A 25,191-nucleotide genomic window follows, 5' to 3' on the forward strand; every position below is an offset into this window, starting at 1 on the left:
TGGAGGGCCGAGGTTGAGGGATCCTGATCTAGACCACTGTTTCCCAAACCTGGGTCTCCACCTATTTTGGACTATAACTATCCCTAATTATCAGGACCAGTGGTCAGGGATGATGGGAATTGTAGTCCAAAAAAACAGCTGGAGACCCAGGTTTGGGAAACACTGTTTTAGGCAGTCCTGTCAACCTGGCAGTTCGAAAGCACACGAGTGCAAGTAGATAAATAGGTACTACTGCAGTGGGAAGGTAAATGGCATTTCCGTGTGCTCGGGTTTCCATCACGGTGTCCCATTGCGCCAGAAGTGGTTTAGTCATTCTGGCCACATGACCCGGAAAGCTGTGGACAAACGTCCGTTCCCTTGGCCTGAAAGCGAGATGAGTGCCGCAACCCCATAGTCGCCTTTGGCTGGACTTAACCATCCAGGGGTCCTTTACCTTTATCTTTTACCTAATTCTATAGAATACAGTAGTTCTGTATTTTGCACATTAAAGCTGTAATATGGCGCACACCTTGGGAGGAAGCAGCTTGAACTCAATGGGATGTAATTCTGAGTAAATATCAGTAGGCTTGTGCTTCAAATTTTCAATTCAATACTGTATTAAAATCTGAAAGCGTAATCTGGCCACTTGTGGGACAACTCGTAATAAAGGGTGAGGAACTGCCATCACTTCTCCAAGCCAATGTGGGATGGATTGTTGAATGACAATTTGGAAGATTGCATTCAGCTCCCTCCCTGACTGCACTTGAGGTTCACTGGGTGGCTTTGAGCCCATCAGTATCTCCCAGCCTAATCTACCTCGCAGGGTTGTCAAATACACAATTATGTATGCCTGCTTGAGCACCTTGGACAACTGGAAGGAAATTAAAGTTAGTGAGAATCACAATTTCCTAGTGATGTTCTTTTAACATGCCACAGCCTGATTTCAGTTCCGTTCATATGACATAATGTACTGTCTTCTGCCACTTCAGTACTTTTATTGCTGCAGTGACTGAGGCAGTTGAGGATTCTGAACTCAAGGCATGATTAAACATTCCTATACCTTTTGACTTTCTTCTTAGAGGCTTGACCATTCCTGATGCATTTTTCTTCTGCTAAAAGTAGGTGGGAGGATTGGAACCAAAGTACATAAAGTAGAGGAAAGTTTAAATTCTAATGCAACTTGTGTCCAGCGGTATTAGCTACTGAGAGGAAAACATACATTGTAGGCACAGTATTGGTTGAATAGTTGTTTGATTCTAAAATGTGGGGGAGTTTTGATTCTGCTGTTTGGGACAGTGTTCTTCTGTATTCATATGGAATAAAAGGACTCAAGTGCACAGTGCATATATAGGAGTAAATCTATGTGACCCCATCAAACCCACCACATAAAATGCAGTGATGTAGTTTGTAGACTTTGTCCCTAGGAAAACCCCTAGGGCTAGTGAAATAGTGCCTATTACAATCTTCTGTAACTAAAACTTCACATACTGAAATTTTATATGGATGAATAGTTTTTTATGCATTTTTAGATTCATAGCCCAGTAGCTTGGCTAATATGTGTTTAATATAACCATAGTTTTTTATCTAGAAAGCCCAAAGAAATGCATGAGAGGAGGGGAGGAAAAGGAAAACGCTAGAATCCTATCTATTAACAGTGTGATCCTAAACATGTTTACTTAGAAGTTCACTGAGTTCAATGAGACTTACTCTCTAGTAAGCGTACTTCAGCTTGCAGTCTAACTGCACTCACCCAACCACTCCTACCCAGGAGCTCTTTCTGTTACTGCCCAAATTTATAATCTCTCCTTAAACTGCCCCTTAAATTTGCCAGATATTACTGTGTCTTAAAAACAGTAATTATTTTTGGTTAGGCAGGTTACCATATTTGAAATGTTTCTGCATTTAAAAATAACATGGACAAAGGTTCCAGTTGCAGATAGGTAGCCGTGTTGGTCTGCCATAGTCAAAACAAAAAAAATTTTTTCCTTCCAGTAGCACCTTAAAGACCAACTAAGTTAGTTCTTGGTATGAGCTTTCGTGTGCATGCACACGAAAGCTCATACCAAGAACTAACTTAGTTGGTCTTTAAGGTGCTACTGGCAGGAAAAAATTTTTTTTGTATGGACAAAGGTATTGCATATGGTCTGTGCCTGTTGCTTTCTGTTGACTTAACATTATCAACTCTGTTGTTAGTGTACACAGTAGCTTTGTTGTAGTGATAAAGAATTAGTAGTTAACTAATTTTCCAAACATAAACTATTGTTGGTGCTTAAGAAGAGTGTTTTCAAATATTTTAGTGCACTAATTTCAAAAATCATACTCATAGTAGACTCTATGAAATCAATGGGTTTTAGTGGATCTGATTTAATTCAAGCAATTACTAACATAGATCAACTAGAGAGATAATCATGTTTCATGCTAAATAACAGTTATTCACACTAAGTAGGCTGGCTTTTTGTCAGTAGATAACATAGGTACATTTTTAAAAATGTGGGATAAACCTTATGCACACTACTGATTTCAGTTATTTTTTTCTTCCTGTATATAGGAATTGTAGTACTTGGACTAAACAGAGCACATGCAAAAAATGCACTTAATAAAAACCTTGTAAAAATGGTAAGTGGATGAATACTTAGTCTTCTATGAACGTGAAGTGTTGAAAATAAGTGTTGACAATTTGCACACCTTTTCTCTACAGATGTCAAAAGTTATGGAAGCTTTGAAAAGTGACAAAAAAGTACGGACGGTTATATTCCGAAGTGAAGTTCCTGGGGTGTTTTGTGCTGGTATGCAAATGTAATTTTATTATCCATTTGGAAATACATAATCAAAATCAGTAGAAATGACTGAGACTCCAAAATTTATTTTAGCAAATTCAGCCTTTTTGGGATTTTTATTTATTTATATAACATCTGCTGTACTCCTTAGAGAAATAAAGTGCTATAATTTTCAGTGACACAGAAGGTCTTAGAACTTTTTTTGACGGGGGTGTTTCTAAATGTTAGTGGTATAGTTGAGTATGTTTAGCAGTGTGTTGAGAGCACATATTATTTGGTCTGCAATGATTCTAAGCTAAGTTAATCAGTTTCTCTATTGATTAATACTAAATAAACTACATTTTCAAGTTTGCTCCCATTGAGTATTACTTATGGTCAAAATTCACAGTTATTAAAGATCAATAGCATTGATAAATACAGAAAATTCATCACAGTACCTGACATCAAGCATTCAAGGCCAGAATGCATGCATGCTCTTGAACACCATCTCTGCTATTTTCAGTTTAGCCAGTTAGAGGAGAGAATTTTCATAGTTGTTTATACTGATAAATCTGTTGCACTTTTCATATGAAAAGTATTGTGAACTGAACACATGATTGCATACTTTTATTACTTTATAAATACCATGTTCATTGTGCCGTTATGAAAGTGTGCTGAGAGTCTGTGTTCAGATATGTATTCTGTGTTGCTGCTATGACATTGTATACTAGTAGCTCTTTGAAGCTGGAAGGCTTGGATAAAGCCATGTGTCCAAATGGGTCGTTGATAAATGGCAGTGCTAAGGTGGCTGTGTGGTTGGTTCATTTTGCAGAGTGCACTTTGTGTCAGATGGGTGCAGTTTGTGCAGGTGCTCATCTGGGGACATTTGTTATCTACTGGAGGTGAAGGGCATCTGTTTGCTGTGGTGTTGCCGAATAAGTTTGAAAATGGACAGAAAGTCAACACTTCACCAGATCATGTAATAGCTGTAGGGCTATTGGACAAAATCATGTCGCATTGAGGTGGGGAGGAGATAAGTGAATATCAGGTATAAATACTCTATTTAATTTCATTTTCATCTGATTAAAATCCTTTCATTACATTGTCTGCTCAGTTTTAGGTCATAGGAGGGGGGCTAATTTGAGCTAATTAATTGAAGGCTAATTAGCCAGCACTGAAGTAATGATGATTGCTAAGATAAGAAATGGATTGAGTTTTGTTGCTTTGGTGAAAGGGGCATATGGAGTGGGTTTGCTATGGTACAAATAGCTAGCTTATTTTAATTTTAAAATTGGTTTTAAAAAACGTCGCCTGCTGCAAGTTCCTGATGTAGATATGATGTATTATTGAAAAATGATAAAAGCCACTTTTTCTTCAAGTTCTGACACATGCCTTTCATTTTATTTTTATTTTTCACTTGTTAAACATGCTTTTTATGTTCTCTTGACAGAAGAAAAGCATCATTAGATTTTTTGCCATCTTTGGTTTTTAATATATGTATTAGCTATTTCAGTACTGTGAGTGGGATGATTATATGAAACATTTGAGTCACACTTAATTATGCGTACACGTGCATTTGGTCTACAAAGCATAATGTTTTTTCCCATTATGCGGACAAGTGGTTTGTTTTTAGACTAGGTAAAAATACTTCAGTAGCTGGTGTTCATTTCCGTAAGCCTTTTCTAATTGTAAGTACAGAAGCTTGTAACAGCTGTTAGGGAGTGCTCTTCCTGAGGGAAAACTTTAAAAAATGAAATTTGAAACAAAATCTGTTTTGTTGCTTGGATAAATTCTGTAACTTGGACACATATCTCATTTATACTTTCGGATGGCCTTGTTCTTTACCATTTATATTTTAGATTTAAAAAATATGTTGCCCACAAATGTACCCCTCTCGATATCATAGTGCTTGGAACCCTCTGGTCAGAGGTTGTTTTTCAGGGTTATGTGGTATCTACATGAAGAGTTGCATCCACCTGGTACTAATCTTGGTTTATTTTTTGATGACTCACTCTCCTCTCCATGACACCCTGCGACAGCCCATGACTCACCCTTATAGAAACCAAAAGGAATCTTTTAGTCCAGGGTTGAGATTTTATGGCTTTCCTGATGTTAGACTATGACTCCGGCCATCCTGAGATTTAACATTTTGGCTGAAGAGAGTTGGGAGTTTGATAGCCACTGCAGGGCCAAGATTACCTCCCTCTGTTTTAGCTCATCATACTTCCTCCTGACAGCTGCCTTCACAAAAGGGTTATGGCAATTGCAATAAAAGGGGTGTATGGGCATTACCTTCTAATTGTTGTACTTGCTGAGTCCAGTGTGGTATTGTTTTACATCCCTTGTCATTGTGTTACATATGGATAGATTTGTTTAGGCCTTCTCTAAATGATCAAGAGCGCATCTCTTTTTCTTGATCCAGCATTGACAGCTTTCCCGATCTCCTTGGTTGCAAACTTCATTGGTTTGATGCTAATCAGGATTAGTGTTAGTTCAGGTGCAAAACTGCATTATTATCACCTCCCAAAAGCGTAGGAAGGAGTGACTTGACTTGTGAGAGTTGCATGATTGGCAGAAGGAGACCTCAAGGTGTTTTCAATATCCTAGCTATGTTTTGGGGATTGGGGTTATTATGCCTGTACCAGGCCTTTGTGTGTCAGATCTGTTCCTTTCTTTTATCTCTCTGTGCCTAATGTATGTTAAGTTCTCAGTAAATTATTTATATAAATATTTTCATGCATAATATGCACTGTTTGATAAAAAGAGGTGAGTCAGGAGCCCCTGATCTTGTCAGGAGCTAATCATACACATAGGTTTTCCTGCAAATGCTCAAGTTGCTTTTCCTGAAAGTATAAATGATGCCATTTATGGTTTCTTTGAGCTGATACTACTATAAAACCTGAATATGACTGTAACCAGACAATGTCCTTTGCAGGTGCTGACCTTAAAGAAAGAGCCAAAATGCACTCTAGTGAAGTAAGCTCTTTTGTCTCAAAAGCAAGGGCAACTATTAATGAAATGGGTAAGTGAAAATCTCATTGATCGTCGACAACAGTATATTATTAATAGTTTGTTTCGAGTCTCAGGGTTTGAAGGTTTTATGCTATATGAAATGCTATGTCCAGATATTATGAAATCATAATAAGAGAGTTAATGGTTTATGCATAAAGCTTTGAAGTCTTTCCTTTTAGGATAAATCAGACTCCCAAAACTCCTTCAAAATGTATACCTTAATAAAACAACCACTAATGTATTATTAAATGCTAGCTTTTTTACTTTTGAATCCTATTTTATGAGTGTACAGTTCTAAAACATTAAGAAATGTATAAAACTAATTCAAAATTTCACCTTCCTGAAATAGTAGCAATTGAGAATGCATCACTATTTGGATAAGTTCTAATATTGTCCAGTATTGGGGAAACCATTGCTCCGGAATCTCTTGCACTTCTGTAATAAGGTATTTTTCTGAAATAAGACATCTAGCTCTTTGGGGTAAGATGCTAAATAGAATGTCCACATTCACAGGTTGTGTTGTTAACATGTGCCCAATCACATGCACACACATGCATGGATGTATGGATATGTCACCTCCAGAAGTGTTTTTCCTCAGATCTTGCACCCAGAGTTACAGTGTGTAATAGGGAGGTTCCTCTATTTGCATGTAGCAGTGAGTACATTCAAAGTGAGTACAAATACAGATGAGAGCCACACACAATATGGTGCCTGAAACAACAGCTTATAAGATTAGTTAGGCAGAGAAGAAAGAAGGCAGATAAACACAGAGGAAAAACTACTGTTGTCATATAAGGAGAAAGGAAAGTGCTAAGAATCTGGCAGGAGATGAGGGAGATCTAGATGCTAAGGGGCAAATTCAAAATGTAAATGATTCTGGGTTTGGGCCACAGGAAGGTGTAGGACAGAAGCTTAAGAGAATAAACAAAGGATTCAGTTTATAATGTAATTTGGTACTTCACCTGAAGTAACAGCAATTGAGAATTAGGAGGCACATATGCAAAATCAGTAGACATTCAGATGAGAGCTACACAGGCAAGATGTGTCCTGCAAAACTACAGTTTAATTTCTAAATGCTGAAAAGGAGATGTGGCTTGAAAGGGAAACACAAGGCCATGTCTTGCCTTTAGGTTTCTAACGAAACCAGAGAATATAACAGCTACAGAGGACAAACAAGGGTATGAAATAGAGTAGGTAGAAAAGGAAGGCTGACTGAGACAAAGGAATAGAATATAATCTGCGATACTATGAGTTTCCCACCAAAAGATATTTAGGTCATAGTAGAAAAGTATAGGCAGGTTCCATTATTAAAATTGAAGAGAGATCCTGGGACGGCATCCTAGGCTTTCTTCGGGAGTTTCGTGTGCAAACTCTGGATGTAGTCACAAAGCTTTACTAATTCTGCTGACTGGCAATTATCTTACTGGAAGAGACAATACTTTCTTGTCAGTATTCTCACCAGGACTATTCTGTGACCATATAAAAGCATATACTTATGGTGACTGTGTGTAGATATATTTGCATATTTCTGGAGTTCTTACAGCCCCATAGGGAACAAAGGTAAATTCACCTCCTGTTTGATAGCTAGTTCACTGTTCACTTCCTCTGTTCTGCTGCATAAGTACTTGCTTTGCAGTTGCTTACAAAGCAAGGCTTAAGAGATGAGGTGTTAAGGAGTGTATTTAAAATGACAGCAAACCAGAAAATCTTGGTAACAGTATACATTCTTTTAAACTGCTTTTTAATTGTGTTTTTTAATTATTATTTTTTTAAAAATAGTTTTTATGTGTTTTGGGGGGTTCTTTGGCTGTTTCTGTTTATTTTTGATTATGTGTTTTGTGTTTTTATATTGTAATTTTATCTTGTGAACATCCCTGAGAACTGCAGCTATAGGGTGGTATATAAATTTTAATAATAATAATAATAATAATAATAATAATAATAATATAATACTTTATGCCTTAAACTGTACTAAAAAGTATACTAACAAGCTTGGGTTTTGATGAAGGATTGTTAGTCACTAGTACTCTAAATTATACCACTCCTGTTGGAAAGATATTTCAAATGTTGCAGTAGGATGTTGTCTTTTTACGATGTATTTTCTCCAACAGAGTTGGTTCTTGTCCATGCATCACTTCTCTAGATTGTGTATTTGTTGTTTAATTGCTATTAAAAGTAAGCTGTTAGATTTCATATGTAAAAAAAAATTTGAGTCTGCATCCACTATTCTACTGTTCATAAATGATGGAAGTTACTGGGTGAGTTTGGATGACCATGTCTGCTTAATAACTGGAGATAGGAGCGAGGCTTTTGGCTGTAAACTCCTTTCTTGATAGAGGAGCAAGCAAGCAATAAACTATAGTTTCCTGTTTTGGAACAAACCAGAATATTAAGCCAACTTCAAACTATCATTTACTATTCTTGATCTGAAGCTGTTAACATTGTTTTCTAATTCAGACAAAATGGAAAACTCCAGAAAACATCTTGGCTTGTTCTACTCACTTGTGTGAAAGGAGAATGGGCCGGGTGTATAGCAAGAAGACTAATTCATACCTAGGCTTGTTAAGTCAATATATGATTGTCAGAATGCAGCCTTTGAATACTTAAGATCCAAGCATTTTCCAACAATCAATATCTTACAATTGTTTGCTGTCTTGTGTTTTCCCTGAATTGCTACTTGATTTTATTTCTTGTTAAAGTACTGGTGTTTTGCTAAACATCACTTTGATATAAAAATAAGCATTTTGTACTGAGCTGGAAACTATAGATCCTGGACACTGAGACTGGGGGAAAACATCAAAGCCTGCTATTTTTGGTATTGCTTTTTACGCTAAAATTAGAGATGCGTTCTTTGCCGCACAGGAACACCAAGACTAATTGTCCACTTTCATTTTCTGCATTGAGATTTCCATTACTGATGCAGGTCTGCACTTAATGTTAATAGTACTTGGTAAAACAGAACATTAATAGATCATTCTGTTTACAAAATCCAGTGAGGAAACATTGCTTATTTGAACCTCTGGAGAAATAATTCTTCAGATCAGTCCTGCAGTTAGTATAAATAAGTCAAAACAGCAGCCATGATCAACTTTGATGTGGTTTTTAAAGGAAAATTATTGACACCTTAAAATATTAGGGATGTTAAAAATGATGAAAAATAAACGGGGATGGTGGAGAACTAGGCGTTGTGAGTTCAGGGACACAGGACAGCAATTCAAGTGGGCCAGAGCAGCACAGATCAAAATGCTAGAAGCCGCCAAGGCAAGTGCTTGGTCTTAGAGAATGGCATTAATGTAGTGGGTTTAATGGAAAACTGGTGAAATTGAGAGAACCTGTGGGACACAGTTATCTCTTGATATAAACTCTATAGGAAGGACAGAGAAGGACATGCTGGAGATTACCGTATATACACGAGTATAAGCTGACCCGAATATAAGCCAAGGCACCTAATTTTAGCACAAAAAACTGGGAAAACTTATTGACTCGAGTATAAGCTGGTTCACCACACCACAAACCTGGTGGTGGCAGCAGCAGTGGAGGAAGAACAAGCAGCCCAAAAGGGCTGCTTTTGGGCTGCTCGTTCTGCTGACAGCAGCAAAGGCAGAGGAGAAGGAAGGAGCAGCCCAAAAGGGCTCCTTTCGGGCTGCTGGTCCCTCCACCACCGCCGCTGCCTCTGCCGCTCGCAAGAGCGCATCGCCTCTCCCAACTGCGGCTCCTGTGCCTGCCCTTGCGAGAGGCAGGCGGCGGGACTAGGGGCGAGAAAGGGCCGCTTTGGGGCCGCTTGTCCCTTCGCCGCCGCCACCCACCTCAATCGGGTATAAGCCGAGGGGGGCTTTTTCAACATAAAAAATGTGCTGAAAAAGTCGGCTTATACTCGAGTATATACGGTATGTAGCTTTGTGTGTCAGAGAGGGCATTGAGTCCAAGAAGCTAGAAAAGCCAAAAGGGTCAGACTCCTCGCAAAATCATACCTAGCCCCAAGAGTAATTTAGAACTGGGAATGTGCTGTTGCGGTGCCTCTGATCAAAATGCTCAGGGAGAATGAATTCAAGGAAGCATCCCCAAAACGAAACATTGTAGTAATGGGTGACTCCAACTACCTTCACATAGACTGGCTAACATTTCTATATACAGTGGTACCTCGGGTTAAGAACTTAATTCGTTCTGAAGGTCTGTTCTTAACCTGAAACCATTCTTAACCTGAAGTACCACTTTAGCTAATGGGGCCTCCCGCTGCCGCCGCGCCACCACCGCGTGATTTCTGTTCTCATTCTGAAGTAAAGTTCTTAGCCCAAGGTACTATTTCTGGGTTAGCGGAGTCTGTAACCTGAAGCGTCTGTAACCCGAGGTACCACTGTACTCTAAATCAGTGATGGCCAAATTTGGCCCTCCAGCTGTTTTGGGACTACAATTCCCATCATCCCTGACCACTGGTCCTATTAGCTAGGGATGATGGGAGTTGTAGTCCCAAAACAGCTGGAGGGCCAAGTTTGGCCATCTCTGCTCTAAATGATTGTGCCCAACCAGAGGGCAAAATTTGCTATACGTAGTGTCAGTTTGAGATTTCAATTTCCTGATTATTTGGATCAGTTTTAACCTCTCCTGCTGATGCACAGGATGTGGTTGAAGGTGTAAAGGCAGCTAGCTGTGACTGTAGAAACATTCCTTTGTTAATAGTCTCTCTCTCTCTCTCTCTCTCTCTCTCTCTCTGTGTGTGTGTGTGTGTGTGTATCTAACTTAAAAAATAAGGTGAGTAGTACTGGATTGCGAATATACTCCCTTTTGTGAAATATTTCTATCAATGAGGATTAACACTGTAAAATACTTAACAGATTGAAATCTGTCATGGAACATTGGACTGTTTTCCAGACATGACTTTGATTTACTGCTGCTTCTAATTTAAAATATAATTCATTTATCTTTTTTTAAATAAATGATTATGTATTGTGAGTTTACTGAACAAGCTAAGTTTTGTCCTCTTCCCCACCTAAAGGAGCAAACCCAAGTTTTTGTGAAATTAAACCGCAAAGGAAGTTATTCTTTTCAGCTCAAAGTCATGGTTTTTCCAGTAACAATATAAAATCAATAGTAGCTGGCTTTACCAACTTCAATTTTTAAGAGACCATTATTAACAAACTGTTTTTGCAAACCTTGGGATTTGGCTATGTAGGCTCTCCTACATTACAAGTAGGCAACTTCTCACTTACATCCTCACCAGTGTATTAACAGATCCAGCAACCGTTTCATAGGAATGCTCAAGGATTTTGTTTGTTCTGGATTTTGAAGTGAGCTGACATGATTTACTCTTCCTGGATATATGGCAGATTGGAACATTTTTTCCCTTTGGTTTTTACATCTCTCCGAACTTTATGATACAGTTCTTTTCTTTAAAAAGTACCAAGATGTGTATCATGAAATAATGCAAATTTTGTGCAGTTTTTAAACAAAATCAGTTTGATGCTGAAATGGGATGCGATGAACTTATGAATGAACATGTGCAAAACTGACACAGACTGGAAACAAACTGATCATCCTTCTGTAGTTGCAGCTGTTGCTTATTATGGTGAAAAGCAGAGTCAACTGAATACTGCACGTTCACTTACCTTGAAGTTTGAAATCATCCTACCATTCAGTGTTGCATTGCTGTTAGCATTCTGAATGTCTTTGTGGTCAGAGTTTAGATTACAATTGAGATACTGTATAGAAAAAGCAGGCTGCATAATTTGCCTACAGAAACATTTTTTCACTGAATCAACTTTGTGTTACGAAAAAATTGCCTTGGGGGATGAATGAAGTGCATTATGCAAATAATTCATTATCTTTGTTTTGTTAATTGTTGTTTTACCTTTCAGCTAACCTTCCAGTACCAACTATTGCTGCAATAGATGGCATTGCATTAGGTGGCGGCCTAGAATTAGCTTTAGCCTGTGACATAAGAGTGGCAGGTACGGCTTTCTCTTTTTTTACTGTTAACACTCAATATTGTAGGAGGTTTGTTTAACTGTTACTAAGGAGAGCTTGTTTTTTCAGTACTGAATTAATTTTACGTAATTTTGAACACTAAGATGACAGAGTTCTTATGCTTAGGGTTTTCTCTCGCTTTGGTAAAGGTTGCACTTTCATTACGTTCTTACTCTTTGGAGAGCATCTGGAGTAGATAAACTTAACTGTGGTTGGTAACTTTTGGCACTGTAGGTAACAAGCTAGTTAGAGGATAAGGGGGCAGGCTTAATGGTGCAATCCTGTATATGTCTATATGGGAATAAGTCCCACTGAATTCAATTGGACTAATTCCCATATAAGAGGTTATAGCATTTCAGCGTAAGATGCTGGCTGGAAAGCCTTTCCCAGGCAGTTGTCTACCTGAATTGCCACATATTACTTAGTTGCGGGGGGAAACCCAATGAGACTGTAGTGTTGTGCATGGAATAAGTTCCATTGAACTACCTGGGGCTTGTTTAAGGTGCTGGTTTTAACCTTTAAAGCCCTATACGGCCTAGGACCCTCGTACCTACGGGACCGCCTCTCCTGGTATGCCCCACAGAGAAACCTACGGTCTGCAAATAAAAACATCCTGAAGGTCCCAGGCCTCAGAGAGGTTAGGCTGGCCTCAACTAGAGCCAGGGCCTTCTCCGCTGCGGCTCCAATCTGGTGGAACGCTCTGTCACAAGAGACTAGGGCCCTGCGGGACCTGACATCTTTCTGCAGGGCCTGCAAGACAGAGTTGTTCCACCAGGCCTTTGGTCAGGGCGCAGCCTGACTCCCTCCTCTGGCAACCTGCACAGAATTTTGCTTAATGGTTGCCATCAACTTGATTTTAATTAATTTTTATAATGAAATATTTTTAGAATGTTGGATTATTTGATTGTTTGATTATTTGATTGTTGTTAGCCGCCCTGAGCCCGGCTTCGGCTGGGGAGGGCGGGATATAAATAAAATTTATTATTATTATTATTATTATTGTTTCTGAGTAGGCATGCACAGGATTAAGTTGAAAGTGTTCTTAGTGTTTCCCTGTAATTCCTGAGAGGAGAAAGAACAATGAAAACAGCACCAGCATTGCCAGCTGTTCCTGCTTCACCAGCTAAAAATGGTTCCTTTCTCCATCCCCCTGGCATACCATTTTTGCATCATTAATATATATATATATATATATATATATATATATATATATATATATATACTGTACTTTTTTGGCAACGCACATAAAACTGCAAGTGCATATGTTAAATAAGTGTAAGTTGTGAGTTACCTGTATTACGTTTCATTGTTTTGGCTTGTTTTGTTTCCTTTTATAATTAGTTGATTGTAAGTCAATAATTAGAGATACTTGGTTCTTAGACAGTTCTACAAACTGCTCTAAACTTGCAGATTAGGGAAGACTACAAATGTAATCATTATGGCGTATCTCTTGACTTTTTAAAATATAATCACTGATCCTGCCCTTTTTATACTATTCAAGAGTAATAGAATTACCAGAATCACATCTGGATCCCACTCTTCCTCTCAAGGAGCACAGAATAAGTGGGATTGTCCCATTTTATTCACACACTGTTTTATTTATTAAAGAGATTTCTTCCCCTCCGCTTCTCACAACTATAATGTGAAAGTAGATTAGGTTGAGAAGCAATGTGTTGCTCAAGGCTACCTAGTCATCATTACAGCTGGGTGGGGATTTAAAGTTAACCTACTTTTAACATGTCACACTGGCTTCCAAAAGATTATGGCAAACTCTTAACAGATCCTGAATAGGATACAAAATACATAACCATGCTTCTCTCTTATGATGGAGATTATTACTGTCCTGTTAGCTAGTCTTCTGCATCCTGCCCATGTCATATGTGTTTCACTTGGTTCACTTGTCAAGCAGATCTGCCTTCTAGCTTGCTATACGTATTGTTCTCTAGTCCAAACAATCCTGAGTAGTTGTACGTATATATGGGATTGCACTCTTTCTGTGTTATTGTATTAAAGAAGCCTGGACTAATGAACAAAATACATCCTGTCTGTTGGTTCTGCAGCCCTCCATCTTTCACACAGAAACATCACTGATGTTTAAAAAGAAAAGAAAAGGTGTATTTCATATGACGGTTCCAACTTACAAGCATATTTTTTCAGCGTGGTGTAATGTATGCATATTAGGAAGTTCCTGCCTATTGATATCAGGCAGGTGCCTTCGCTGTAATTTTTTATACATAAAAATATATAAATGCTTATTTAAATACTTTTTTAAAAAAAAGCAGATTCAGTGCATCAACCGCTTATTTCATATAGGCTTCTTTTTTCTAAAGCCACATTCAAATTTTATAAGAACTAACATTGGTCTGTTTGTTTGTTTGTTTTAAGCTACTTCTGCAAAAATGGGTCTTGTTGAAACGAAGTTAGCTATCATTCCTGGTGCAGGTATGAAATCTTCTCATAGTAATATAATAAGTTTCGGTTGTTATATGTGTCTTTGGTTTTGTTGGTAAATTAAACCTTTTAAAAATTAAAATGCATTTCTTTTAATATCCTTTGAAACACATCGAAACTATCTCTGGGGTGTTTAAGCAAGGTTTTAGAAATCAGCTTATATTTCACACAGAAACTAACTGGTCGCCTCGTAGGATGACCTATGTTAGGAGAAACACAGGGAATATGTGTCCCTGTTAATTTTCCTCTGCCTCTCAGCAGCTTTTGATACAACCAGGGTATCTTTCTGGAGCAGTTGGCTGAGTTAGGGCTGGGTGGCACTGCTTTGTGGTGGTCCGGTTCCTACTCAGATGGTCATTTCCAGAGAGTGATGCTTAGGACGTGCTGTTCGGCCCCAGGATAGGTTAAGTTTTTATCACACATTTTTTAAACATCCCTGTTGCTTGGATTCGAACCGCCAACCTTCTGATTGGCAAGCCCCAGAGGCTCAGTGGTTTAGACCACAGCACCACCTGCTCCCATAAGATGTTGTAGATGAAAATTCTTTATATTTAAATCAGTTTTAGGGGGAAGGAGAACTAGTTTTTGAAGTGAAGAATGGAAATTCACTAGAGAGAGATGATCAGTGGAATCCTGGGCATGTAAGCACTTACCACAGTTCTGTGTTTTTCTGATTATTATTCCCTTTGGCTGCATTGATGTCCATTACTGGTGGCTAATTGTTGTCAATATTAAAGGTGTGATGCCAGCTGCTTTATAGAATCACTGACTATTGTCATCTTACTATAGCTTGAAGAAGCATTAAGTCAGTTATAATCCTGTTTAGTTTTATTGGCTAAATGTAAGAGAGATAGAGAGAGAGCGCTTGCGCATCTGTTGTTTATATATATATATGTATATATATATGTATATATATATGTAGAAAAATTTGGAAACATTTCTCTTCTCCCTACTACAACTGAAGTGTGTGGCATTTTACATTTATCAACCGATCAAGAGTTTGAGATCTTAATTTTTCATTTTCAGATAATAACAAAAATCTGTATTATCAAATTGAAGTTTGCATATTTCTATGCAAGATCCAACTAACTGTAGATTCTGGCATCATAATTGGAGATTTATATAAGGGCTTATTTTTGCAATAAAACGTTGTTTCTCAGCTTTGCCAGTCTGCTGAATATTTGGTTTTGTTTGAATTTAAAATATTAGGTAATAATTATTTTATGTTTCCTTTTAAATAAATAGCCTCCAGGGAAATTGTTAATAGTGTAGAAAGCAGATGTTTGAACAGCCACCCTGGCTTCCAAGTAATTAAACTAAGTATGCACATTGTTAATAGAAATAGGTGGATTAGTTCTGCTTCTGTAAATTGCAGAGAACTGTGGTTTGTACATCCTTTTTTTTTAAAGAAGTAGTTAAAATAAGACTTAATTCAAATGAATCTCTTTGTAATTCGCTTGATAAATATTTCTAGAGCTGATGCATCAGACACACAATATGAATATTGGAGAACAATATTAAAATCCTGGTTTTCAAAGCCTAATCTAATGCATAGTATTTTGATCTGTCACTTGGTATGTGTGAACTAGGGTCAATATATGCTGAAGTTGTAAACCACTTTGTATATATATATTTATAGAAAAGTGGTATATAAATATATTAAATACATTATCTAGAAAAGCTTTTAGATATGAGTTGTACTTTGTAAGTGAGAGACTGTTAATCTGTAAATGCCTCTGGCCTTCTGGCAAGAAGGACATCTGGCAGTATATACCGTATTTCCTTTTCCAAACTCTTGCTTGCACTGTGGTTAGAGTAGGTAAGATACAGCAGAAGTCTTCATGTACTACTCTTAAACCAAATGTGAAAGAATTTAGCCTCTGTGCATGCTGGAGGATTTGGGAGAAAGGCAAGCTCTTAATGTGCATTTGCTGAGATTTGAGGTGGGGGGAGTAGGAAACATAATGATTTGTTCCTATTTATAGTCTTTTCTACCTCCCAAATGAAAGCAAGCCCCAACTCCACCCAAGCCTATGCACATGGCAGTTGATGGCGGGGGTGGGGGTGATGGGAAGCAATTGGTGGAAACCACATTTGGAGGCTTGCTGGTAAGTCAAGGTAATATTTGTAACAACCTGATTATGAAGCTTTTGCTACATTAGCCCTTACCTCTGAAGAAGGGTTAATTTGTACACATTTGATTGTGTAAAAAGTAAAGTGAAACATTTTACAAACCGCTGTGTTCTTATCTGTATGCTCATAAATGTCTTCTTGAGTAAAGTAAGACCAGCTAGTAGGACTTGTTTCTGGTTGAATTATATCAGCAGCATCTCTTAAATGATATGTTATTCCTTAATGTTCGCAGATCTGTCATTATGGACAGATGCCTGTGTTCATATTATTCACCATGCTACTCCCACAGATGTCTTGAGAACAGTGGACTTAATTATTATTTTTCTAAAACTTTTTCTCAGTTTAATAAAGTAAAGCAATTTTTGTGCTTTTTTAAAAAAATGGGCTTAGTTTGACTCCAAAATTGGATTATAGAAAAATATTTTAAACAAGTTATTGCCCCTAAAAGTAAAAATTTGAATCATTGATTTTTGAGGCTGTGTATTGGAATGTGAAAATAGTATAAAATAGCTTTTTCTAAGTGATCAATTAGAATAGAAAGCTTTTGTGTGTGTGTGGTTCAACAGCTGCTTACAGGATGCTAGTATTCTGCTACATGAAGACTTTCAGCTAATCTACTCTCATAGGACGATTTTCCGTTCTTTTCCCACCCCATTGAAAGTAGGTCACTGGTTTGGGGCGCTGGTCCAAGCTATGAGATTTATTTGGTGGTCAAAATACACAGTCATAGAAATAATGATGCACTGGCAGCAAGGCCACTTCTTATTTCATGAACATAACACCAAGTGCCCTAGAAATAATTTAACCATTGGCCTGTTACTAATTGCAGTCCATCATTGCTACGTCTCTGGAAATAGTCATCTTGTTAGCTGATTATATTCCATCCTTGTATACTCTACATAGGGTATTTGTGTTTTATGAAAGAATCATTCTTATAGCAGCTTATAAAAAGCAGCTAGCTGCTTGATTAGAGCAAAATTATTGTTAGTGATGCATAATATTTATCCCCTCACTGTATTTATCTTGGGGAAGTGTTCTTGATGCTTTTTTAAACGTATAGATGCAGTATTAAGAGTGGTTGGAAAGCCATAAATTACACAATACTGTATTGAACAAAATATAACCTACCTTGTGGAATTGCCTTGAGTTCCTCACCACTCATTGTATTAATTAGCATGGTACATTTCAGAGGTGGATTTACAGCAGCGGTACTGGTTCCACTGCTTTAGGTGCCGAGGCTAGGGGGCATCGCAACTATGACATAGTGGTACTATGAATAGAAGAAATACAATATGTTGTTTATTCCATAGCTATGAATTTCTTACTTGTACACTTTACTTGAATTATAACTTGTACTGCTTTAACTTTTGATTTATTTCTGAATAGCTGTTTTTAGTTGTATGCCCTACTGTGCTTTTCTTCTTAATGTGCCTTAACTTCTGGTCAGGATTAGATTTAGGTTTACTTTCATGGAGAATAATTTGAGGTTCTTAAAAACTGTTCATATATGTATTTGGTGAAAATTAGCATGGTGGAGCCCAGACTTGCGATAGACTGAGTGCCCAGGCGCCTGTATCTTCCTACATACATAAAAGCATAAGGCTTCCCTTAGACCAGAGTGGCTGGGGAGTAGTTAACCAGTGGTTTTCCATTTGTTGCTGAATTACAACACTTGTCGCCCCAGCCAGCATGGCCAATACTCAGGAGTGATAGGATTGTGGTTCAGCAACAGCTGGAGGGACACAGGTTAGCCACCCTGCCCTAAAAATCTGTAACCTGCCTATTCTAGGACTTTCCAGTGTCAGTATGAATTCTGCAGTGACTGCAAGATTGCAAACCTTACTAAAGGATTTGCCACAATCTGGGCTGGGAGTGTGTCCATCAGAACTTCCACCTGAGAACTGCCATGGAGGTGCTACAGGAACTGAAAGAATGTGGGACTGTTCTAGCCTGCAAAAGTGCTTTCTGCCCTGTAGGAAAAAAAGGAATGTAAAGGAGAGAGGAGTTTGCAGTGTGCTTGGTACCAGTTTCCAAGCCACAAGTGAATATTATGGGCTTTTTTGGTCCTGTTTCCCCAACCTGCGCTGTTCTGGGAGGAAGGAAAGAAGTTTAAAATGGTGAGAATGTTGAGGGATGTTGGGGTAAATATTTGACTAATTGCTGAGTCAGTTACAGTTAAAAGATTATTCTCCACCTCCATTGTTTCTTGAGATGGAACTAAACAGTAATATTCCCACAACCTCTAAATGGCAATGGTGCAGAGGATTTGGATGTCCACTGCTTCTTTTATTTCCGTACTTATCCTAATTGACTATTTAGTGGATTAAGAATTAGTGGAAACCTAATTGTCATGCTGAGGCAATACAAATGTTTGCCACAATTGGAAACTTGCACTTTTAGGCCTAAAAATAAAGTAGCATTGTTTTAAAGAAATATAGCCTTCCTATTCCATTCAGTAATGTCGCACTATAAAAAAATTAAAAAATTAACAGTACTCATCTGCAATATCTTGATGGATTGTCTATTCTAAGTAGTTACTTTATATACTGGGTGTAACTTCCTTTTTCTGTTTGCGGTTGGCAGGAAGTACACACTTTTTGTACATTATCATTGCAGATCATGCAGCAGATACACTATCAGATTGTGCTTGATTGAAGCTGCTATGACTCTTTAGAAGGCTTACTAGCCTGTTGCTTAATAATAACTAGAATTTGCACCTGTATCTGTTGGGCCAAATACCAGCTTCTGTGTTTCTCTTAATTATTGATGAGATGGCTGCTTATTGTATTAAAAGTGAATAGGTGAATTAATCCATAGAGATTTATTCTGATACCACATCAGTGTCTTTGTATTTCGTTTGCTTTAAAAAAAAAATAAAAAAAAATCTGTGCTAGGATGTTGGTTGCTGGGTAGTTGTGACCTGATAGAAGCGCTGGGCATTGCCATTCCACACATATAGAGAGATTCAAGAATGAGGCTAGGAGATTTTGTGGCTCAAGATTCCATTGGCTTGAGCTTCTCTTTGAATGCTGATTTGCTTCTGGTTCATAGGGGCATCTTGCCCATTTTGTTGGATACTCCTTCGTTTGTTCAGATCGAGAGCATAGACAGAATCCTTGAAGAGATCAAGCATATCCTGTGTGTACTCAGGCCATGAGGCAGGTCTTCTGAACCTGTGAAGTTTGCTTTGAACCAGGTTCAAATGACCTGCAACATCACCAATGATTTCTGTACTTAAAATTCCTCCCCTTGGAAATTTCAAGAACTATTATGCATACCGTTCTAGGTAGGCCTCCTTCCATTGCAAATATATTTTGTTTCCAGTAATATAAAGGCTCATTTACCATTTTGACAGAACAACATGATTTTCAACTTCTTGTTCCTGTATAGGTAACAATAGTCTAGACTGCAAGCTGCACCAGTTTCACAGATTTGTGTATATTTTAAGTATTTTTGGAAATCTGAGAGCAGGTACCTGTTGGCTGGTGAAAGTGGACGGATGACGTTTGGCCAGTTGAGTGTAATGTGTAGCTGGGTTCCTTTTAATTATTGTAAGCTATTCTGATAACCCTTATAGTGGCCGGTGTGAGGTATAAATGTTTGTTAGTGGCAATACTTGGTTAAGCTAAATTACTGCAGAATCAATGTTTCCACTTCCTCTCTTGTTTTTCCTAAACCACAGGAGGGACGCAAAGGCTACCACGCACAATTGGAGTATCTTTGGCAAAAGAACTTATCTTTTCTGCACGTGTAGTTGATGGTGAAGAAGCAAAATCGATAGGATTAGTCGGTCACGCCGTGGAACAGAATGATGCAGGAGATGCTGCATATAGAAAGGCGTTAGCTCTGGCAAAAGAATTTTTACCTCAGGTACAATCCAAATTGAGAGAGTTGTTTAAATGAGCAATTTTCATTGAAGTGGAGTGGAGAAAAGAACTGGGGAAAAGCTAAACACGTGATTGCTACAAACTATAATTAAATACCATAATTCTTAAAGAAATAGAAGCCCAAATTTATCAGTTCCTCATGGTACTACTTGAGAACTTTCTTAAGCATTTCCTCCTTCTGCCATTATTATACCTGTCTTTTAAATCCATATGTATTTTTGTTTGTTGTAACTTTTACAAAGTTTAAGGCTAAATTTTAAAGATTACTGTTATGTTTAAACCTTCCATGCATGTTATCCATGCCTAGCCGTGTTTGTTTCTATGAGGCTGTCAGTAGAATTCTCACTATGGCACTTTTTTGTTATTTCTTTGTCTCTAGAATTTCCTATTCAGTTTTCCAAACTAAAATCTACAGATTCTCTGCATGAACAAAAAGTATTGAACAGGCACTTTGTAATTGGAGGCTCAAATTCTAAACACAAGCAAATTCCATTAACTGATGGGATTTGCATGCATGTAAATGTGTTTAGGTATGTAGCTTTACATATTCTTTAAAAATTGTATTTTATACATATTTATAATGAATTGTCTATTTCGTTACTTTCTGGTCTTGCTGTACAGAATGGCATTGTGGTTGAAAATTCTTCTATAATTTACATGACTCAAGAGAGCACATTTAAAGATTCCTCTGCGTTATCAATTTTGCTATATCTACCAGTTGTTTTCCACCAGATACATCCCATTCACAATTCAAATAATGGTAGTTGCTCTTTACGTCACCTTAGTAATGCTTTGCCAATACTGAAAGCAAAGTAAAGGGTTCATTTGATAGTATACCGACATTTCCTAGTTTCTTCTGTTTGTCCAATTCGGTCGTAACCTGTTTTGATCTATAGCTTGTGGTTGGCGAAGAGAGAGCTTAACCACAAGCCGAGGTTAAAAACAGCATGCTAAACCAAACCACTCAGCGTGTCATGGAAGTAAAAATTGGATGAGCAAAGTGGCTGCAAGCTTCTCCCTGGGAGCCTGTAAGTTTGTGTGTTGCGATAGACCATAGTTTGGCTTACCATGATGTGCAAACCAAGCCATTGTTTGCTGTATTTGTCCAACTGTATTAATCAACCAGTGTGCTCAAAAGCATTTGTAGAATAACCTGGATCTGTAATGAGTACATCTAACTGCTTTTGTCCCACTGAGACAAGCAGTTACACTTGAGTCCAGCTAATGCTGGTTGTAGGAAGTAATTTCAAAATCTGTGGCTTGCTTTATGCTCCTTCCTGTCTGATAGTGTTTAATGAAACTTTGCTATCGCGGCAAACTTGTGCAATCTAAAAAGGCATGCAGTGCACCATGCTAAGGTATTATGAATGCTGAAAGTAACTGAAAATAGGAGGTTACGGCATGGAACATGCCCACTTGATCAAAGAATCGCTCAGATCATGTATGGAAAGAACACATTGGGGGAAATTATGTGAGAATGACGTTTGAGATTCATAGAATGTTATGCACTAAATGTAACCAGAATAAGAAAGATAGTTACAAGATAATAGAAATGATTAATACACTTGTAATTTATGAGCTGGTAGAGTGTGTAGTTTTAAAACTAAATAAACTTTCACTTCCTTTTTTTAAATTTCAGGATATTTATGCCACTTTTCAGAGTAAATAGCCTCAGAACTCACAAGCTGTATGATAAAAGCAATTCAAATACAAAACAGTATGTGTTTGAGCTTAACTAGCAGCATAAAATACAGACTAGTCCAGTTTAACAATCCAGATTAAACCAATTAAACACTTTAACAGCAGCAACTTACTTTCCTGCCCTATCTAAACACACGTCAAAATTGAAAAGCCTTTGGAGTCCATTTAAATAGGGAAGGAGCCAAACATAAAGCATCTGGTAGGAATTCCACAGATACTGGGCCACCATACAAAAGGTCCTGTCTCTTGTGCCTGCTGATCTAATTTGCAGTGATGACAGGCAGGTTATCAGGTGCCAATCAGGTATTTGACCAACAATGCCAATACATGAAATTGACCTCCAAAGTGAACAGGTAACCAGTGAACCAAACACTTTGCCTTGCAAAGCCTTCAGCTGGCTGCATTCTATACCAAAGGAAGTGTATTTAAAGCACATAAAGCACAATACAGTAGTCATGTTTGGAGGTAAGCTGGGCATGAGTATTTGAGGCAAAGTCCTCCCCCTTTTCTAGAGTCATATCCCAAGCTAATAAAAGGCATTTGCAGTCACCAGCAATCCACCAAGAACTCTGAAGCTGAGTACAGTGGTACCTTGGTAGTTGAACGGCTTGGCTCCCGAACAAATTGGCTCCTGAATGCCACAAATCCAGAAGTGAGTGTTCCGGTCTGTGAACGTTTTTCGGAAGCCGAACATCCGATGTGGCGTCTGAAGCTTCCAATTGAGTGCAGGAAGCTCCTGCAGCCAATCAGAAGCCACGCCTTGGTTTTCGAACCTTTTAGGGAGTCGAATGGACTCCCAGAACAGATTAAATTCGAGAACCGAAGTACCACTGAACTTGATTTTTCAAAGAGAGTGCAGTCCCATCCAATTGCCAACCTCTAGGCCAGTTTTCAAATACTACTGAAGGAGTGTTAAGCTATATATATTATAATGGTTGTGGAAACACTAATGGAAGAGTTTGTGCAATGTTAAATTGGTATGTTTGATAGCAGTTCTTACAGCTCTTAGTTTTCAAGAGCTTGTGTAAACTATCCTTCAGGCAGAAAATCATATTTGGATTTAGTTTGATTTTCCTCATACAGTGCTCTGGCATGAGATATAAAAAGCACTTCCTTGAACAGCAGACACAACCAGTACTTAGAACTGTTTTGCTCAGGATGCCAAAATTATGAGGTCCCAAACACTTACCCTCAAATGTGCTTGTGTTCTGTGGTGTTTTCCCAAACGTCTAGCAGAGTAGTGAAAATCTGGCTCTTCTCACAGTAATCAATACTACTGTCAGATTCTGAGAATGCTAAAGTGAGCCATTAAGCTATTTTTCTTTTATTACAAATCCTCCTTTGTATGTGGAAAACTTAAATTGAATATATTTTTAATTTTAGGGACCAGTAGCAATGAGAGTTGCAAAACTGGCCATCAATCAAGGAATGGAGGTAAGAGAACATGTTCGTGCCTGCTATTTCAGTTTAGTTATTTAAAACATTTATGTTACCCAGCTCTTCAGCAAAAAAAGGCTTCCAGAACAGCTTCCAGAGAAATAAAAAGCAAGATGATCTCTCATGCTTGCAATAGAGACATGACACAGAATGAAATGGGGGAAAAGCAAACTCTGGAATCTTATAGTTATATTACGGGGTAAAGTAGATGTGACAGAAGCCCAATCTGATGTTGGTTAAAGCAGATGTAGGGAAATTGTTTCAAGTGCATTAGTGGTAGGGAAGTATGCCAAACATTTCCTTTGAAACTGCTTCTCCCATCATTTTTCTTTGGCGGGCGTTGCTTAATGGCTCTGACATCCATTGGAATGGAAGGTTTTGGCACTTCCTCACTGCCCACCTTCGCAGCAACTTTAATTTTGACCTGCACACACATACCCTGGGGATTGGCGGCAAATTTTGACATGCAGCTATCTTCAGCCTTCAGTTTTAACCAGAGTCCTTTTTGTTGGGGATAACCCAGACTGAAATCCCTGGGTGTCAGAAAAGGTTATTTATGTATGCAACAACTGTGGCTCGTGTTTTGTTACCCCCAAATGGAAAGTGAGCGCGGTCCCAACTAAAGAGGATTGGCAACTTAAGTTGACGGAATATGCAGAACTTGCAGACTTAACATATAGAATAAGAGGGCAAGAAGAACATACATTTAAAGAAGACTGGGAAGCGTTTATTGAATATATGGAAAATAACTATACAGCTGAAAACTCTGGCAGCACTAAGATAAATTCAACAGAGTAAATAATTTTTGATGGCTGTAAAAGTGGGAAACTGATTTTGAATGGTTATAGTAAAATATGCAGCAATGTATCATATGTAAAACGAACCAAGGGAAGAGAAGAAGGGAAGTCATTGGATTTTTAAAAGTTTGTAAAATGTTTGTTTGGAAATGTAAAACTGACAATTTAATAAAAACTATTATAAAAAATTAAAAGAATTAACAGCAAGTAGCAGCATTATCTTACCTTTCACAGAAAGTAGTTTTTAATAAATCTAAAATAAAGGTACCTATGAAAAGAACTCTATTCCAAAGGCTTTTGGGATATCATGTTGTGGTGCACAAACACACTTTTATGTGCTCAGCACAGTTATTTGTAAGATTTTCTTGAAACCCAAGCCCTCAAATTGATTTCCTTAACTGCTTTTTAAATATCCCTGGGTCTAAATGGAGACTGCTTCTTGTTGCATTACGTTTCACTGTCTTTCACTTACCTTTGTGCGGTACCTGCTCATAAACACTGGACTGCTGGGCTCAGGTTTTCATTATATTGTTATAGTAAGGTTACCAGTTTTCTTTCAATGAATCTGGAGACACTTATTGTTCGCTCCGTACATGTGAATGCTGAGAAAACTGTAAATCTGGGGACTGTCCCCGGGAAACTGGGACGCCTGGTGGCCTTATTTATAGAACGGGGGGGGGGTGTCCCCCTAAACTCTAAAATTAATAAATGCTAGGATTTGGAACTATTTGTAATATGAAGAGAGAATATAAGCTGCAAAGGAATTCCTGGGTAACCTAGTCAAACTAGGGCTGTTAAGAGAACCATTTTGAGTCATTTACAAGACAAGGTGTGACCAGAGACTGGAGATTTGAAAGGTTGCCAGGGTAACTGCTCTGGCAGAGGGCAAGGGGCTATTGGGAAGAAGGAGGAGATCCATCTTGGCGAGGGAGAAGGAAGGACTGCTGGCAATGTTTTGGGCCATGTAAGATCTGGACCCCCTCCATGCAGACTGAAGATGTAAATATGTGGATTAAACCGTATTTCTTAAAGCACGACCGTCTCTGTCGTGTCTTCCATTCTCCAAAGGGACACAGA

At 38.1% G+C, this 25,191-nt stretch overlaps 1 protein-coding gene across 4 annotated transcripts in view; it reads left to right on the top strand.

Moving 5' to 3' along the window:
• AUH (AU RNA binding methylglutaconyl-CoA hydratase) overlaps window positions 1-25,191 on the top strand; it is a 31,868-nt gene that overhangs the window by 1,312 nt on the left and 5,365 nt on the right. The window contains exons 2-9 of one of the 4 annotated variants that reach the window (XR_014539821.1): window positions 2,528-2,595; window positions 2,678-2,765; window positions 5,671-5,757; window positions 11,600-11,692; window positions 14,094-14,150; window positions 19,975-20,162; window positions 20,559-20,709; window positions 23,264-23,314. Coding sequence is in view for 3 of the 4 variants with exons in the window: in XM_083577116.1 (XP_083433242.1) it covers window positions 2,528-2,595; window positions 2,678-2,765; window positions 5,671-5,757; window positions 11,600-11,692; window positions 14,094-14,150; window positions 19,975-20,162; window positions 23,264-23,314 (632 nt within the window). In the remaining variant the exon portion in view is untranslated. Of the gene's footprint in view, window positions 1-83; window positions 1,903-2,109; window positions 2,596-2,677; window positions 2,766-5,670; window positions 5,758-11,599; window positions 11,693-14,093; window positions 14,151-19,974; window positions 20,163-20,558; window positions 20,710-23,263; window positions 23,315-25,191 lie in introns of those variants that run through there. The other 3 variants (XM_083577118.1, XM_083577116.1, XM_083577117.1) reach the window with 3 other exon arrangements.

Source organism: Podarcis filfolensis, assembly GCF_964270895.1.
Source record: "Podarcis filfolensis genome assembly, chromosome: 11".
Classification (NCBI taxonomy): Eukaryota; Metazoa; Chordata; class Lepidosauria; order Squamata; family Lacertidae; genus Podarcis; species Podarcis filfolensis.